Source organism: Harmonia axyridis, chromosome 5, assembly GCF_914767665.1.
Source record: "Harmonia axyridis chromosome 5, icHarAxyr1.1, whole genome shotgun sequence".
Lineage (NCBI taxonomy): Eukaryota > Metazoa > Arthropoda > Insecta > Coleoptera > Coccinellidae > Harmonia > Harmonia axyridis.
The window spans coordinates 9,189,551-9,205,431 of record NC_059505.1 but is presented as its reverse complement, the minus strand read 5'-3'; the positions used below and the strand labels follow the sequence as shown (position 1 = coordinate 9,205,431).

General features: G+C 35.6%; 3 protein-coding genes across 6 annotated transcripts in view; 1 reads left to right on the top strand and 2 right to left on the bottom strand.

Moving 5' to 3' along the window:
- Positions 1–15,881, bottom strand: part of LOC123680482 — a 129,571-nt gene that overhangs the window by 11,640 nt on the left and 102,050 nt on the right. For all 4 annotated transcript variants that reach the window (XM_045618406.1, XM_045618403.1, XM_045618402.1 and 1 more), the window contains 3 exons: positions 2,208–2,584; positions 1,349–1,501; positions 1,141–1,290 (listed from right to left, as the gene is read on the bottom strand). In XM_045618406.1, coding sequence (XP_045474362.1) covers positions 1,141–1,290; positions 1,349–1,501; positions 2,208–2,584 — 680 coding nt within the window. The remainder of the gene's footprint in view (positions 1–1,140; positions 1,291–1,348; positions 1,502–2,207; positions 2,585–15,881) is intronic.
- Positions 6,134–8,613, top strand: LOC123680483 (protein ALP1-like). The gene is made up of 2 exons (XM_045618407.1): positions 6,134–6,582; positions 7,667–8,613. Exons 1-2 carry the CDS (start codon positions 6,281–6,283, stop codon positions 8,574–8,576), a joined length of 1,212 nt encoding a protein of 403 aa, XP_045474363.1. The 5' UTR covers positions 6,134–6,280; the 3' UTR covers positions 8,577–8,613.
- LOC123680484 lies at positions 6,685–9,102 on the bottom strand. The gene is made up of 2 exons (XM_045618408.1): positions 8,614–9,102; positions 6,685–7,598 (listed from the first exon to the last, which is right to left on the bottom strand). The coding sequence occupies exons 1-2, from the start codon at positions 8,786–8,788 to the stop codon at positions 6,763–6,765; spliced, it is 1,011 nt and encodes a 336-aa protein (XP_045474364.1). The 5' UTR covers positions 8,789–9,102; the 3' UTR covers positions 6,685–6,762.

The following is a 15,881-nucleotide window of genomic DNA, read 5'->3' as shown; positions in this document are numbered from 1 at the left end:
CCCATCAAGATATCAAAAGAGATAGCGGTTTTTTTTGTTGTCGAGCGAATAGCTGTAGTGAATTGTTTTCACTGCATTTTCTCATATTGTTCTTGTATATGATTACTCTGTAATGCATTTTGCGACAAGGAAATATTTAATGTGGAATAATATTCAAATCACAATTAAGAACGCTTCCAATTTCAAATGTTTATTCATTGGTGCTATAGTTGACTTCTGAAAATAAGGTAGGATCTCAGAGTAATAAACATAGATAGAGGAAGCATATGTCATTTTCAGTGAGCAAACTTTGTCCCCAACATGAACTATCAAATTCGACATGAAGCGCGCGGAAATGAAAACATATCAGTGATACGATATTTCACTCAATTCGCGAGTTTCTCCACAAAGAACGCACTTCTTATGTCCCATAGTGAATCAACGTTTCATATTAACTGAAAATATATTGGAATAAATACCTAAATATATCAGAAATTCAGAAAACAAATTCAAAGCGCGCCAAACGACGTGAAACAACCGATGACACTAGGAGAGCAAAAGTTGCCAAACCTTGGATTTCAGCAGGTACATACAGACACTAATAAATCTTCTGCTTATTATAAATTCGCCAATTAGGAGAAATATCGGATTCCAAATATCCAAATTTGCATATTTAATCGGGAATCACTCAAATAAATATATTTCATTCTATATAATATACATTCGTAATGATATAGTAAAATTGTGGATTTGAAAATATATCACAATCCGACAACGCAATCTAACCATGTTGGTGACATGTAAAAATTGCGTATACTCCCTCTATCTATATTTATTACTTTATGATTTGTTGGTAGAGGAATAAAAACTTCTAGAAGTGAACACTAGCAGGGTTTTTTACCCTAACAATCCTTATGTGGACGATTGTTTGGTATCGAAAGGACATTCTTCTTTGATATCGAGCCCGAAAATGTACCATTCATTTTTTTCTCAAAGGGATCTGAGATCTGAGATTCCCTTAGAACACAACGTATTTGGTACATCCGATACATGGAAATTCGAATATAATAACTTCACTTAGTTGTCAGAAAACTGAATTTCTAGTTGAGTTGTGAAATTAAAGAAGAACTTAGAGAAAAAATGACTTCAATGTGAACTCACCTATCATCCCTACACAGTCCAGTCTCCTCCAAGGCCCAATCAATCCAAAGTCCACCCTGCTCTTTTTCACCAGCTCCAAACTTCGGACTTTTCGGATCGAACTCCACCTCGATACCAATCAGACTTACGTTACCTTTTTCATGCACACAGCTGAGAAGAAAAAAAGAACATATAACATAAATCAGTGTCGAATTTCGTAAGTACTCACCTGAAGAGCGTATTCATTGTGTTGTTGACTTTATTTGATTCGTCTAAGCACAATTGGAGGGTTCTGGTCTCTTCCAAGAGGGTGAGTAGGTTCAGTTCTTCACGCCCAAGTTGGTACTCGAGTTCGGCTTGTTGTATTCGAACGTCGATGTTACTGCAAATCGATGGTTTATTTTGAAAATAATTGAATAGAAATTGTTAAAATTCACTAAAAAATGGTGAAAATTTTGCAGTCACAGTTGGCATAGCTAAAGCACTTATGGGTTGTTGTAAAGCACCTTCTCAGTCAGCAATAATGTAGCTGGTGGAAAAATTTGAGCTGTTGGTACAAGTTAGTGATCAAAACCGTGTGCGTCGCTCAAAAACAACTGAAAATGTTGCTTTTGTAGCCTGTAGTGTTGACAAAAATCTAGGTTCGTCGATTCCTCATCCAGATTGGGAATTCCTCAAACGACATAACACAGTATTTGTCATGAAGACTTAGGTCTTAAGATTTTTAAAGACTGAAACTAGAGAAAATCCAAGAAGAATTCTGTTCGATATCTAAAATTGTTATTTTATATAATAATGCAAAATCTGAACTAGGTCGGATATTGAGTTTTCAGAGTCAACAGATAGATAACTTGTTTAGATTCTACATTATTAAATACATAATATAAGAAATAACAATTTTAAGCTTCATGCAAAATTTTAATTTAATCTCAGAACCAGAGAAATACATAATTATTTCAGACCAAAAATTTTCAGATTTCTGATATTCTGGAACCTTATCCTTAGCGGTAGCGAAAAAACTTTGAGGGAAAAGGTTAATTTATATTCGTGATTTCTGCTTCAACTTCGAAAAATAATGTAAAACTTACTCTGTTATATCTAATCTTTCTAAAGCCATCTTGAGATTTTTTATTGCCAGTTTCTTATTATCTACATCTATTTTCAATCTATTCAGCCTTTCTTCTGCTTGCTTTTTCTCCACGTCAGTCAATTCTCTGCTTCCAACTGAATTCGTCGATCCCCCATTTTTAATATTAAGCAGTCTTATGCCAGGTATTGTCAATTGTCCCTTAAGTGTTTGTATGATATTTTCTTTGTCTCTTAGGGCATTTCGTAAGTTGTCCAGTTCTTTGGTGGCGATTTCTTTTGGAATAGAACGTATCGACGACCCGAGACTGAAGCCTCCTATACTTCCATTCTTCTTTCTTCTGGGGGTACTTGAAAGGGAAACTTCTATGCTGGCCATCTGAAAAAAATTGAATATGAATTAGGTGAAGGAATTATAAGCTTTTCAGTTTTGGGAGTAGATATGTAAAGCAGTGACTGTTTGTTTGGCCGAGAGATGGCGTTGTGGGCTGCGCATCTCTCGGAAGATAGGACCGCTTGGATATACACTCAACCGTTTTACTGTAAAGTCACTACCATTCATGGAAAATTGATTGATACAAAACTTTTGTATCTTAAATTAAATGGAAGAATTTCTAGCATAAGTGGGCTTCCCCTCAAAACCATCAGAAACATTTTTCCATGAGATGGTTCCTCTTCGAATTTTTGACTGACACAACTCAAAACCATCACCCGGTATACACACATCGTCGAAAGCCTTGCCCCCTCCTCTAGGTTTCTCAACAAATAAACAGTCTATGTCCTGGAAATGATATTAATACTTTCCTCTATTTCAACGGCAATATATTTGATAGAAAATCATTGTTTGTTACTCTTTGCTTTATGCAGTATGAGACAACATAGGAAACATAAGAAAAAATCTAAATGTATCGCTTATCAATTTTTGATTAATTAAAGTTATTCCACAACTCAATCCAAATTCAATAGTTCCTATTACCATTTCTTCTTCAAACAACTGCCCAATACGCCTAGGCATCCCACTAATCAAGTCATTAATGAAATTTTCAGGTATGTCGTTCCATTCTTTCTGAAGGACTAAACTCAATTCCTGATGAGTTGAAGGTGGGTTTTGGCGATTAGATATTGCTCTGTCTAAGTAATCCCATTCGTGCTCGATTGTGTTCATGTTTGGTGAGTTTGCTGGCCAGTTCATTCTCTGGATATTGTTCTCTTGAAGAATGTTTTGAACTCTTCGTGTGCGGTGTGGTGAGGCGTTATCATCCTGATAAATGAAATTATGACGAACAATGATTGGTTCAATGATGTTTTCTACGTAGATGGCACCAGTCATTGTTCGTTCAACGATAATAAAATGGGTACGATGACCGAAAATTATACCCCCAGCACATTATTGATCCGTCTTGAAAGGGCTCAACTTTCCGGGCGAAATTGAGTCGCTCTAGTCTGCCTGGACCTCTCCAAACCCTTTTTAGTCGACTATCACTTTGTAAACCGAATCGTTACTCGTCAGAAAGAAGTACGTTGAGCCATTGTGGTAAAAGCCAGTCTTGATGGTGTTCTGCCCATTGCCGATGGGTAGCTCTATGTCCAGGTGATAGCCGAGGTACTCTCGGAGGTCTTCTTGGCCTTAAATTTGAAGACTGCAACCGTCTCCTTTTGGTACTGGTTTAAGCTACCCGTCCATAGGTCCTCAAAAAATGACTTTGAAGGGATGTTACAGATACCACTAGATTCCTTCTCTGGCAACGCTGCCGGTTTCCAGGAAAAGGGCCATTAAGCGACTTTCTGAAGTCCGTGAAATATTCAACATTGCGCAATCTGGTGGTTCGACAAAGCTTCTTGATGTAGAGCTACTATACTTGCCCGGTTAAACTGAGAAATTGGATGTCCCGGCATTTTTCAATGAATATTCTCAATCTTACAACTCTCGTTATTTGCTGAAAACTGTTTAACTTCGATTACACCTGTATTCTCCCGAACATGAAACATTTTTTGGTGGTTTATTGTTTTCATTTGAGTGATTAGATAGTGAAGATTCCACTCATAAAAAATTGTCATGTTACAACAAGTTGAGAGTTGATAGGGAGGGCCAAGACGTTTGAAGATGTGTCAACAACATATTCTCTATGTATTTTTAAGGCAAGAATTCAAAAGAGCAAAATTAAAACAAATAATTTCGGTAACTTAACAACTCATAATTTAATATCAACTCTTTGAGTTCCAGAATGAATGTTATTCTTCTCAAAAGAATATAAAGGGTGTTTTTTTTAGAGCTATAGAACTTTAAATTGCAATAAAACAAAGATGGATTATTCGATTGACATGAATTCTATTTGTTAGCAAGATAATCTTGTGGCATTACATTTTAAATATGATTTCTGGCATATGACCGCCACGGCTGGCTCGGATGTAGTCCAATCTGGACGTCCAATTTTCGATGACTTTGTCCAACATTTGTGGCCGTATATCGGCATTAACACGGCGAATGTTGTCTTCCAAATGGTCAAGGGTTTGTGACTTATCCGCATAGACCAATGACTTTACATAGCCCCACAAAAAGTAGTCTAGCGGTGTTAAATCACAAGATCTTGGAGGCCAATTCACAGGTCCAAAACGTGAAATTAGGCGGTCAATAAACGTGTCTTTCAATAAATCGATTGTGGCACGAGCTGTGTGACATGTTGCGCCGTCTTGTTGGAACCACAGCTCCTGGACATCATGGTTGTTCAAGGATTAGCTTCACTCCAAATGCGGCAGTTTTGTTTGTTGACGTAGCCATTCAACCATAAGTGCGCTTCATCGCTAAACAAAATAAAATGGACGTAGTGCGCGATACGTATTCCGCACAGAACCATTATTTTCGAAATAAAATTGCACTATTTGCAAGCGTTGTTCTCAGATGTGAGTCTATTCAAGATGAATTGCCAAACCAAACTGAGAATAAATCACTTGACAGCTGTTAAATCGGTCACCATCTTGAACAGTAATGCCATTTTAAAGTTATATAAGTACCTCGAAAAAAAAACACTCGTTATATATTCCAAAGGACGAGATATTTTGCGTTGTAAAAAGAAATGATAAACCATAAAGCAACATATGCAGTTTTTTGTTGAATAATAATAATAATAATAATATTTATTAATCCTGTGAGACATATAACAATGTATAGGACAAGTCAATACAATTTCAACGGCTTTATCCAAAATTACAATAGTAAGATTTCTTAACATTTATTTTTTTATGTAGTATTTTCATCTTGAATATCTCTTCACATTGTTCACTTGTATGATTATTGAGACTTAGGGTTCTTCTTCTCTCCTTTTTCGCTGGTGAAAATAATGAACTGTGGATCTATTTGGCCAATTCGATTCTATCATCACTTTGTCATTTTCACCAGTGGGAATAAGGACTTTAAAAGACGAGTAACTATTTGGGAATCGTGATTTAATTGGCTTACATATCACTTCAGAGAAATTCTGCTTTAAAACCGTTGTAAGATCCTCAGCTGCAGTGTTAGGTTTAAGGTTTGTTACATGCAGTGCCTTGTATTTCTTGATCCCCTCTACAGCTGATGGACCCGAGAATGTTCCTGTAACTAATGCAGGACGGGAACTTTTTCTATTTCGTTTTCGAGAAACTTTTTTCCATTCATTATTTACCTCACCATCAAAGGAGATGTTTTTGATATCTACACTCGTACTGAGACTGACCTGTTTATTTAGAGGAGGATCCTGATCTTTCTTTATCAATATTTTCTTGTTCATACTTTTTATTTCAGGTGTTTTATTTTTGTTTACTATTTTTGACATTGTTGGCGCTTCTGCAAGTGGAGATCTCGCCTCACAAATTTCTGCCGTGTAAGTAGATAGCACGGTAGCCTCGGGAGCATCAGTTACAGTATGTCGATCACGATCGCTTTGCTGAACCTTAGAGCCCGTTCCCACTTATCCGATCAGTCTTTTTGCCCTGAAACCGGACGCCGGACGTGGGTGTTCACATTATATCCGATCAGTCTGTTTTGCCGGAAGGTCGGTGGTTCGACTCGCCGCCAGTTTACGTTTGTATTTTGTACGCGATGGACGGCGACGATGATGTTCTTATATTGTGGTGGTATTTGAGGCGAATGAGACGAAAAAGATGTAGAAAACGAAGACAACATTGGGTGCATCCTATACTTCGAGACCGATTTTCCACAGGGACATTTGAAACATTGATGGGAGAATTAAGGAATGATGAGGCGAAGTTCTTTAACTACTTTCGAATGTCTTTTTCCTCTTTCGACGATCTCTTGGGAAGAATTTCAATGGACATAAAATTACAAGACACAAGATTTAGAGAGTGCATTTGTCCACAACAAAGGCTGTCCATATGTTTAAGGTACGACCTTTTTTTCTCTTCAAATATTTATATAGGAAATGCTCTTCCAAGGTGGCTAGTTGGATTGGAAAATACTTTTAGGAGTTAAATAAAATACAGATATGTAATTATTGAAATATTTTTATGGAAAACAGTCACATGAGAGCTTTTGCTTTAGTACTCTTGATTAAGATATAATGACTAAAATTCCTCAAAATCATAATTTGATACACTTGATGCTGCTGAAGATTGTTGAGAATGATACGATGACTGAGAGGTTGGTGATGGTGAATGTACGAACGCTGCCGTTTGCTGAATAGATTGTAATGCACTTGTCGCTGCAGGAGATGGTTGAGAATGATACGATGACTGAGAGGTTGGTGATGGTGAATGTACGAACGCTGTCGTTTGCTGAATAGATTGTAATGCACTTGTCGCTGCAGGAGATGGTTGAGAATGATACGATGACTGAGAGGTTGGTGATGGTGAATGTACGAACGCTGCCAGCTGCTGAAGAGGTTGTGTATGGTATCCACGATATGGATCTTGCCATTCAGTTTGATAATCATATCTTTGGAAACCAACTCTATTTCGGCCTTTGATTTTTTGTATTAGAGCTAAAACTCCTGCTTGGAACTCTAAAGTTTCATCCATTGTGAAAGAATCGACGGCGGGTAATACACCCTTGAAAAAAAGTAAATTTGGATTTTCTTTTTGTTGTGTCATCCTAGAGTCCAGGAACTTAGATATCTTTTCATCGACGTCTGTTGTGCTCTTCGTGCTTTTGGGAATCGAAGGTTTACGAAACTCAGTTGCATTACTAGGACCACTTTGTACATTTCCTTCATCGCAGTTTTGAATAGACTCTTGGGTTGATCTTGGCTCATAAACCTTCTTTAAAAACATCAACTGTTCTTCGTGTATATAACGTCGAGACTTTTTGGCAGCAGATCCAGATTTTTTTTCATCTTTCTTATTTTTCATCGATTTTCGCCATGTGTCTCGAATGTTGTTCCATTTATCAGATACAGATTTTCCTGCAAACAAATAATAATATCATAAAGTTCTGTTGTTTAAGTGTTTCATCCATTTTATTTGTTTTCAGATATTTTGCTTCTGGGTGTTCGTTTAAGGAACTCCACTACTCATATAGGGTAGGAATATCGACTATTAGTAAAATAATAAAAGAAACAAGCGTCATTATTTGGAAGAGATTATGCACAGATTTCATGAAGTTGCCTGATACAGAGGGAGAATGGGAAGCCATTGCAAATGGATTTGAAACAAAAGCTAACTTTCCTCATTGTCTTGGAGCTGTAGACGGAAAGCACATCAGAATTATAAAACCATGCCATAGTGGTTCCATGTTTTTTAATTATAAAGATTATTTCTCGTTTGTATTACTTGCTGTGGTAGATTCAGAATACCGATTCATCTACATAAGTATTGGTTCATATGGGAAAGAGTGTGATTCTACCATATTAAAGAACAGTACCTTTTGGCAAAAGTTTAATGATGGTTCATTAAATATACCAAACCCCAAGCCTGTGCATGAAACCATACATGAAGAAATGCCGTATGTACTCATTGGGGACGAAGGCTTTAGCTTAACACCGAATCTCTTGAGACCATATGGGGGTACACATCTAGATCATGAAAAAAAAATCTTCAACTATCGCTTGAGCCGAGCTAGAAGATATGTTGAGTGTGCCTTTGGTATTCTAGCCAATAAATGGAGAATCCTGCATCGGCCGATAGATCTTCAAATAGAAACGGCGATTAACGTCATAAAAGCTTGTACGGTTTTACATAACTTTGTCCGAGATAAAGACGGTATTAATTTACAACAAAACCCAATAAGTATGGAAACAAGTGAAGAAACGGGCCCGTTTCCACGTCGTCCACATCCTCGACCGTGTAGAGGTGGTCCTACTGCAAATATAATTCGAAGAGCATTTGCTGAATACTTCTCGTCTGATCTTGGTTCAATACCTTGGCAGGAAACAGCTATATGAAACTACCTACATAGCATTGAATAAAAAATTAACTTACCATATTTTTTTCTTTCCTTTTCGTCCAATTTCTCGAATTCAGGATTTAATATTAAGCAAATTTCACGCCATGCTTCTAATCGTCGATTAGTTAATTTGTAATCGTCCAAAGTTTTATCCCACAATACGGGTTTATTTTCGACTAGCGATATTAACGCGCAAGCGTCCACGTCCATTTTCCACTAGCACTAACAACTAATGAGACTAGCGACGCGAGAAAGAGCGGGCTCGTCTTCAGTCTTGACCATAGATTCATCTATGGTCTTGACGGAACGTTCGTTCACACTCATCCGATCCGGGCGTTTTGACTGATCATCGCAGTGGCAAAATGTCCGTCAAATAAATCGGATCAGTCTTTATTCCCGGATCAGTCATAATGTGAACAGCTCCTATGGAGCTGTTCACAAATTGTACTGCCACTGGCACATCCGTCTATTTAGACGGACCGGGAAAATAGACTGATCGGATAAGTGGGAACGGGCTCTTAGCGTTATTCCCGTTGCCTGCGTTTGTTTGTTTATTTAATTTTTTGTTCAATTGTGTTATAAGGGAATCTTTTTTTGTGATGTTATCTTCTAGGATGGAGATTTTATAATTCATTAATTCGATATTTTCTTCCAGTATAGAGTTTTTACTTTCCAGTTCGGCAATTATCTTAAACAAGAGTTCTTGTCGGCCTGAATCTTTATCGATTAAATTAGACGGAGTTTTCACTTGTAGGTCGGTTCCGACAGCTGTATTCATATCTGAATTGTAATTAACCTTCTCGCCAGTCGATGAAATCGCAAATTTCTGGTCACAACACTTCGAAATTTTCAATCCACAACTATTATGAAATACTTTAGTGCATGAATTACACTTTACACTAATTTTCGCAATATTTCTTTTGCAATAAGCGCACTTGTTTGCAATACTTGGAAGATCGTCGCTTACAACATCGTTATCTGTTGAAGCCATATTGCATACTCAATATTCAGAAGTTTTGAAATCGAAAGATGATTTATAAAGTATATAGGCATTTGATGAATACGATGCGATCTAGTAGAACATCATTTTCCATTTCACATTAACAGAATTCCCGTCTATTTCCTCTGCGATAATTAATAACGATCTTATCCCAGCATACCTCGAAGTCCTAATGAATCTTTTCCAACGACTTACAGCTTCTGAAAATTCCAAAGAATTGGAAGGGAATATTCTTCCACCTTCTCTCCACCGTCAATGTCCAATCATTATGGGAATGTTGGATCATTACATGCTCAGGTTCTCCACATCCATTGTTTAAGCCATCAGATGGTGATCACAATTGGCCACCGAGATCTTGTGATTCAATACCTTCAGACTTTTTTCTTTGGCCATGTGAAAGACAAATTCTATGGCAATGCTCCACAATCGATTCAAGATTTAAAACATGGAATTCATGAAGTTACAAGCGTACAAGTTGAGGAAAGAGAGTTTCAAAACATTACAAAGACAGTTCTTTGTCACAAACCATGTATTTTCCGTTTGGAACTGTTTACCTTTATCGGTGGTGAACTCAGTTTCTGTGAACGATTTAAAAAATAACTAATATTTAGAAATTTTGAAATCGAAAGTTCGAAAGATGATTTATTAAATATAAAGCCATTTGATTAATGCGATGCGATCCGGTAGAACATCATTTTCCATTTCACATTAACAAAATTCTCGTCTATTTCTTCTGCGATAATTAATAACGATCTTATCCCCGCATACCTCGAAGTCCTAATGAATCTTTTCAAACGACTTACAGCTTCTGAAAATCCCAACGAATTGGAAGGGAATATTCTTCCACCTTCTCTCCACCGTCAATGTCCAATCATTATGGGAATGTTGGATCATTACACGCTCAGGTTCTCCACATCCATTGTTTATGCCATCAGATGGGACAAGTATGGGTTTTTTGAATAATTGTAAACGACGGTTCGCTATTAGAAACAACCATGCAATCTCGAATAATAAATTATATGCATATGAAAGATACCTACGAAACGCACCACCCCAACAGTGAAGACCATTAGCGTAGAGACTTGAACATATTTTAATTTTATTCATTTCCCTCCGCATGATCCATTCGTTTGTTCATATTGGATATGTATAGAGGTTCGACTGGTCGGATTAGAATGATTAGGTGAATTAATGTTATGATTGCGTGATATATTGTAGGCGCCAAAGATTAAATTCATGGTCGTCCACATTGTTTCTTTGGTGTTTATTCATATTAAGAAGTTATATTCAAGTAATTAACTAGGAAGAAGAAGAATTAACTAGGTATTCGTGAGGTCTCTAGACGACAAGATATGTTCCGAATTGACATGGAAAGAAGTGAAGCAGAAATAAATAATTCCTTTGCAAGTTTGGATCAACAACAGGCCAATTGAAAACTCCCCGGTCTATCATAGTAAAACACATGTTTTTTGCAAAATTCGATTTTATTATTCAACATAGTTGCCTTCGAGGGCGATACAGCGATTATAGCGATCTTCCAACTGTTCGATACCATTTTTGTAGTACGATTTGTCTTTCGCTTCAAAATAGGCCTCAGTTTCGGCGATTACTTCTTCATTGGCGCTAAATTTCTTTCGAGCGAGCCTTTTTTTGGGGTCTGAGAACAGGAAAAAGTCGCTGGGGGCCAGATCTGGCGAATAAGGTGGATGCAGAAGCAATTCGAAGCCCAATTCATGCAATTTTGTTCTTATTTTGTTAGCACCACCATCTGTGCATCAGACCGGGGACTTTTCAATTGGCCTAATAGAGGTTCTACTGGTAGCATTTGAATAATTAGGTGAATTAATTATTGATGTTATGATTGCGTGATATATTGTAGGCGCCATAGATTGGATTCATGGTCGTCCACATTGTTTCTTTGGTGTTTTATTCATATTAAGGAGTTATATTCAAGTGATTAATTAGGTGTTCGTGAAGTCTCTAGATGACATGATATGTTACGAATTGACATGGAAAGAAGTGAAGCAGAAATAAATATTTCCTTTACAAGTTTGGATCAACAACTGTTGGTTTTCAACAGGCCGATTGAAAAGTCCCCGGTCTACCATAGTAAAACACATGTTTTTGGCAAAATTCGATTTTATTATTCAACATAGTTGCCTTCGAGGGCGATACAGCGATTATAGCGATCTTCCAACTAGTCGATACAATTTTTGTAGTACGATTTGTCCTTCGCTTCAAAATAGGCCTCAGTTTCGGCGATTACTTCTTCATTGGCGCTAAATTTCTTTCTAGCGAGCTTTTTTTGGGGTCTGAGAACAGGAAAAAGTCGCTGGAGGCCAGATCTGGCGAATAAGGTGGATGCAGAAGCAATTCGAAGACCAATTCATGCAATTTTGCCATTGTTTTGTTAGCACCACCATCTGTGTATCAGACCGGGGACTTTTCAATTGGCCTAATAGAGGTTCTACTGGTAGCATTTGAATGATTAGGTGAATTAATTATTTATGTTATGATTGCGTGATATATTGTAGGCGCCAAAGATTAAATTCATGGTCGTCCACATTGTTCCTTTGGTGTTTTATTCTTATTAAGGAGTTATATTCAAGTGATTAATTAGGTGTTCGTGAAGTCTCTAGATGACATGATATGTTAGGAATTGACATGGAAAGAAGCGAAGCAGAAATAAATATTTCCTTTTCAAGTTTGGATCAACAACTGTTGGTTTTTATCTAAGATAATCTTTGTATACGCCTACTTAGTGAATGTAACCTTTGTTTTTTGAAGAATTTTATCAGATCACCAATTAATTTTTGTTTCAAATGTTTCGTATTTGAAGAAAAAAGATTCAAAATCATTCAATTGGTTGTTTTTTAGAATATTGGGATAACTCGAAGTATTATAAAGCTATGAATTATTCATACATTCTGGTTTATAATTTCCTTTAATGAACATGGACGCCTTAAAAAAAAATCTTTTCATGGAATTTGAACATTATGAAATTCGTAGAGTCTGAAATAATCACACAAAAAATACCTCATCCCAATTCATGACTTCTGTAGGCTATCAATTAAGAAATCAAATGAGAGAAATATCAGAGGGAAGCATACTGATTTGGCATCATGAGCTTTTGAGCGCTATATGTGAGATGAAATTCATTTCTGCTGTCTGTTCGTTAATCTAGATGAGGAGTTCTGATGATGAAATTTGTCATGAAAATTCCAATAGATATTTCACATATGAAATCTGAATTTCAAGATTCTTTTGTTACAGAAATATTGAGAATGTTTTTTTTTCCATTTTTCACTCGAAAATTCCATACTTAGTTCTAGTGACGCGTAAAATCAACGACAACTAATTTTGAATATGTTCATTGTGCATATTTCAAAAACGCTACCAGCTATAGTTTTTGGGATACAGGTTAATTGATGTTGGTTTTGGTGCCAGCCAAAAATGGAAAAATATCTTTAACGACCAATGGAAAAAAATTCCTAACCAAAAATAGAACCCAATTAGCCAAAGATACAGCAGGAATTATACTTTCGGTGAGAATAACTTTTTTCTGTAATAATATGAAAGGACTTTTTAAATTGTAGTTTATGTGTTCTTTTACATAATGGTTACAAATATGGTTCAATTTCTATTCTACTATCAAGGAGGAATATGAAAGGATTGCGTTTGTTTTGCAAGAAATAAAATACGGAAGACATCGATGGGCAATTTCTGCTGATTTAAAAATTTCCTTCCTTGGACAGAAAAGTGAATATACAGAAGATCATTGTTTTTAATGCCTTTGGGACAGCATAATTGAAAATTGACACTGGATTTACAGAAATAGGCCTTCAAGAGAAGTCATGATTCAAGGAAAACAAAAAGGAATCAACGGAACTATGTTTACTCAATTATTTTTGCCTTTGCATATTAAATTAGAGTTGATTTAGCAATTTGTGAACATTTCAAATCAAGATGAAAATTGTTTTGGGTACTTATCCTCGATATAGCACGGAAAAATTGAAAGCCAGTGTGTTTAATGGTTCTCAAATATGTAAACTTTTCAAACATCCACAATTCACCATATCAATGAAGCAAACTGAATCTAACGCTTGATGTTCTTTTGTTCAAGTAGTAAAAAATTTTCTTGAGACTCATAAAGAAGAGAATTATGTACAATTAGTGGAAATTAAGCTTTAAATTTCAAAATTCCCGGTTATAACATGAGCTTAAAAGTTCAGTACCTCCACATCTACCTAGATAGATTTGCAGAAACTAATCAAGAACAGGGGAAAGTTTCCACCAGGACATTTAAAGTATGAAAACTTAACCTACTGCTTCTATTACAGTTCGAATGAAACAAGATCTCTTAATGTTCATAAGCCCTTGAATAGGAACACTATAAATTTGACTCACTTGCTCTCATTACAGCCCATTAAATTTTTTTTTACAACATTCCTCGAATATGAATACATGAATAAAGATTGCTGAACATATAAATCTGAAAAGTGAGAGTGTTCTACTCTTAATTTTACTTTATTTCACGTTTAAATTCCGTTAATTAAGTTTTAGTAAAATTATCTCATCAATGAGGGAAAAAAGTTTTTATTGTTTATGACGTGAGACGGAAAAAACTTAAAAAAAAAGGTTAAGATTTCATCTAATGAAAGTTTCAATGTTCTTTGATCTGTGAGTAATATCAATATTATCGGCTAATGAGTGTATGCAATTTTTATAATGAAATTACTGGTATTTTGCGAGAGGACGATTAATAGAACTCCATGAAATAAAATATTAACATAATTATAATAAGATGCTTTCTGATTTCACTTTCAAAAACTTTTGAAGGCTATAATCAATTTCGAAGACATTTCTGAGAGCAAGAAGATACTAACCAATTTAACAGAGATGATTTTCAGAATTAACTCTCGATCTGATGAATTCCTATAATAACACATAAGGATCGAAAATATAATCCCAAATGATTATAACATCAAGAAAATATTCCGATAGAAAATTACGCAATACGAAATGTATATTACTCAACTGAATATTTCTTGTAACTACGGGGTTCAAAATTGACAACTCAAATGAATGGTCTACATATTATCAGCACTATTAACTCAGTTTCTTATAGATATGGAATCACGTAAATTGCCTAAGTGGAGCAGCTTGTATCCTTCTTTGAATATTAATTCTTTGACAATGAGTATTGTTGTGTATTGTACCTATATAATTTCATTTCATTCAATAATAAACCTTGAATTTTCGTTTTAGAATGTTAGCAGTCTAATGAAAATAAAAATTCGTTTGCACTCCGTAAATATGGCCCTTTGAAGTTTTGGTTTCCTGATAATTTCAAAATTATGGATTGGATGGAGATAAAATTTTACAATTTTGAGTTTGATGTATAAAAAATGTCAGTCCTCATTCATAAGAATCCCATTAACTCATGAACCTTTGAGTTTTTACCCAAGTTATGACATACTGCTGAAATTGCCATCAAAAAAGCTATCTATAGAGTAATAAACATAGATAGAGGGAGTATACGCAATTTTTACATGTCCCCAACATGGTTAGATTATGTTGTCGGATTGTGATATATTTTCAAATCCACAATTTTACTATATCGTTATGAATGTATATTATATTGAATGAAATATCTTTATTTGAGTGATTCCCGATTGAATATGCAAATTTGAATATTTGAAATCCGATATTTTTTCTAATTGTCGAATTCATAATAAGCAGAATATTTATTATTTTCTGTATCTACCTGCTGAAATCCAATGTTTGGCAACTTTTGCTCTCCTAGTGTCATCGGTTGTTTCACGTCGTTTGGCGCGTTCGAAGTTTGTTTCCTGAATTTCTGATATATTTAGGTTTTTATTTCAATATATTTTGAGTTGATATGAAACGTTGATTCACTATGGGACATAAGAAGTGCGTTCTTTGTGAAGAAACTCGCGATTTGAGTGGAATATCTTATTACTGATACGTTTTCATTTCCGCGCGCTTCATGACAAATTTGATAGTTCATGTTGGGGACAAAATTTGCTTACTGAAAATAACACATGCTCCGTCTATCTATGTTAATTACTCTGAAAAGCTATCTAATGATGCAATAATAAACTAGGTGTGCCATTTGAAATAAGGAAGTGGTAGTCTGTTGTAGAGATCTGAAAATATTTTAAGAATAAGATCATTGTCTAAAACCTCAATTTTATTCTGGTGAAATTGAAGGTTTTATTATGGAGACGTTGGTGAGTGATTTAGACGTTGGTAAAAACACTTATCGACGCCTTTGACCAA

Bases quoted from the DNA above. Each gene is read 5' to 3' on its own strand.
- LOC123680483 (XM_045618407.1), top strand. From the start codon at position 6,281: ATGGACGGCGACGATGATGTTCTTATATTGTGGTGGTATTTGAGGCGA. The intron at 6,583-7,666 runs GTACGACCTTTT...ATTTGTTTTCAG, and splicing joins AGGCTGTCCATATGTTTAAG to ATATTTTGCTTCTGGGTGTT.
- LOC123680484 (XM_045618408.1), bottom strand. From the start codon at position 8,788: ATGGACGTGGACGCTTGCGCGTTAATATCGCTAGTCGAAAATAAACCC. The intron at 7,599-8,613 runs GTAAGTTAATTT...ATTTGTTTGCAG, and splicing joins AAAGGAAAGAAAAAAATATG to GAAAATCTGTATCTGATAAA.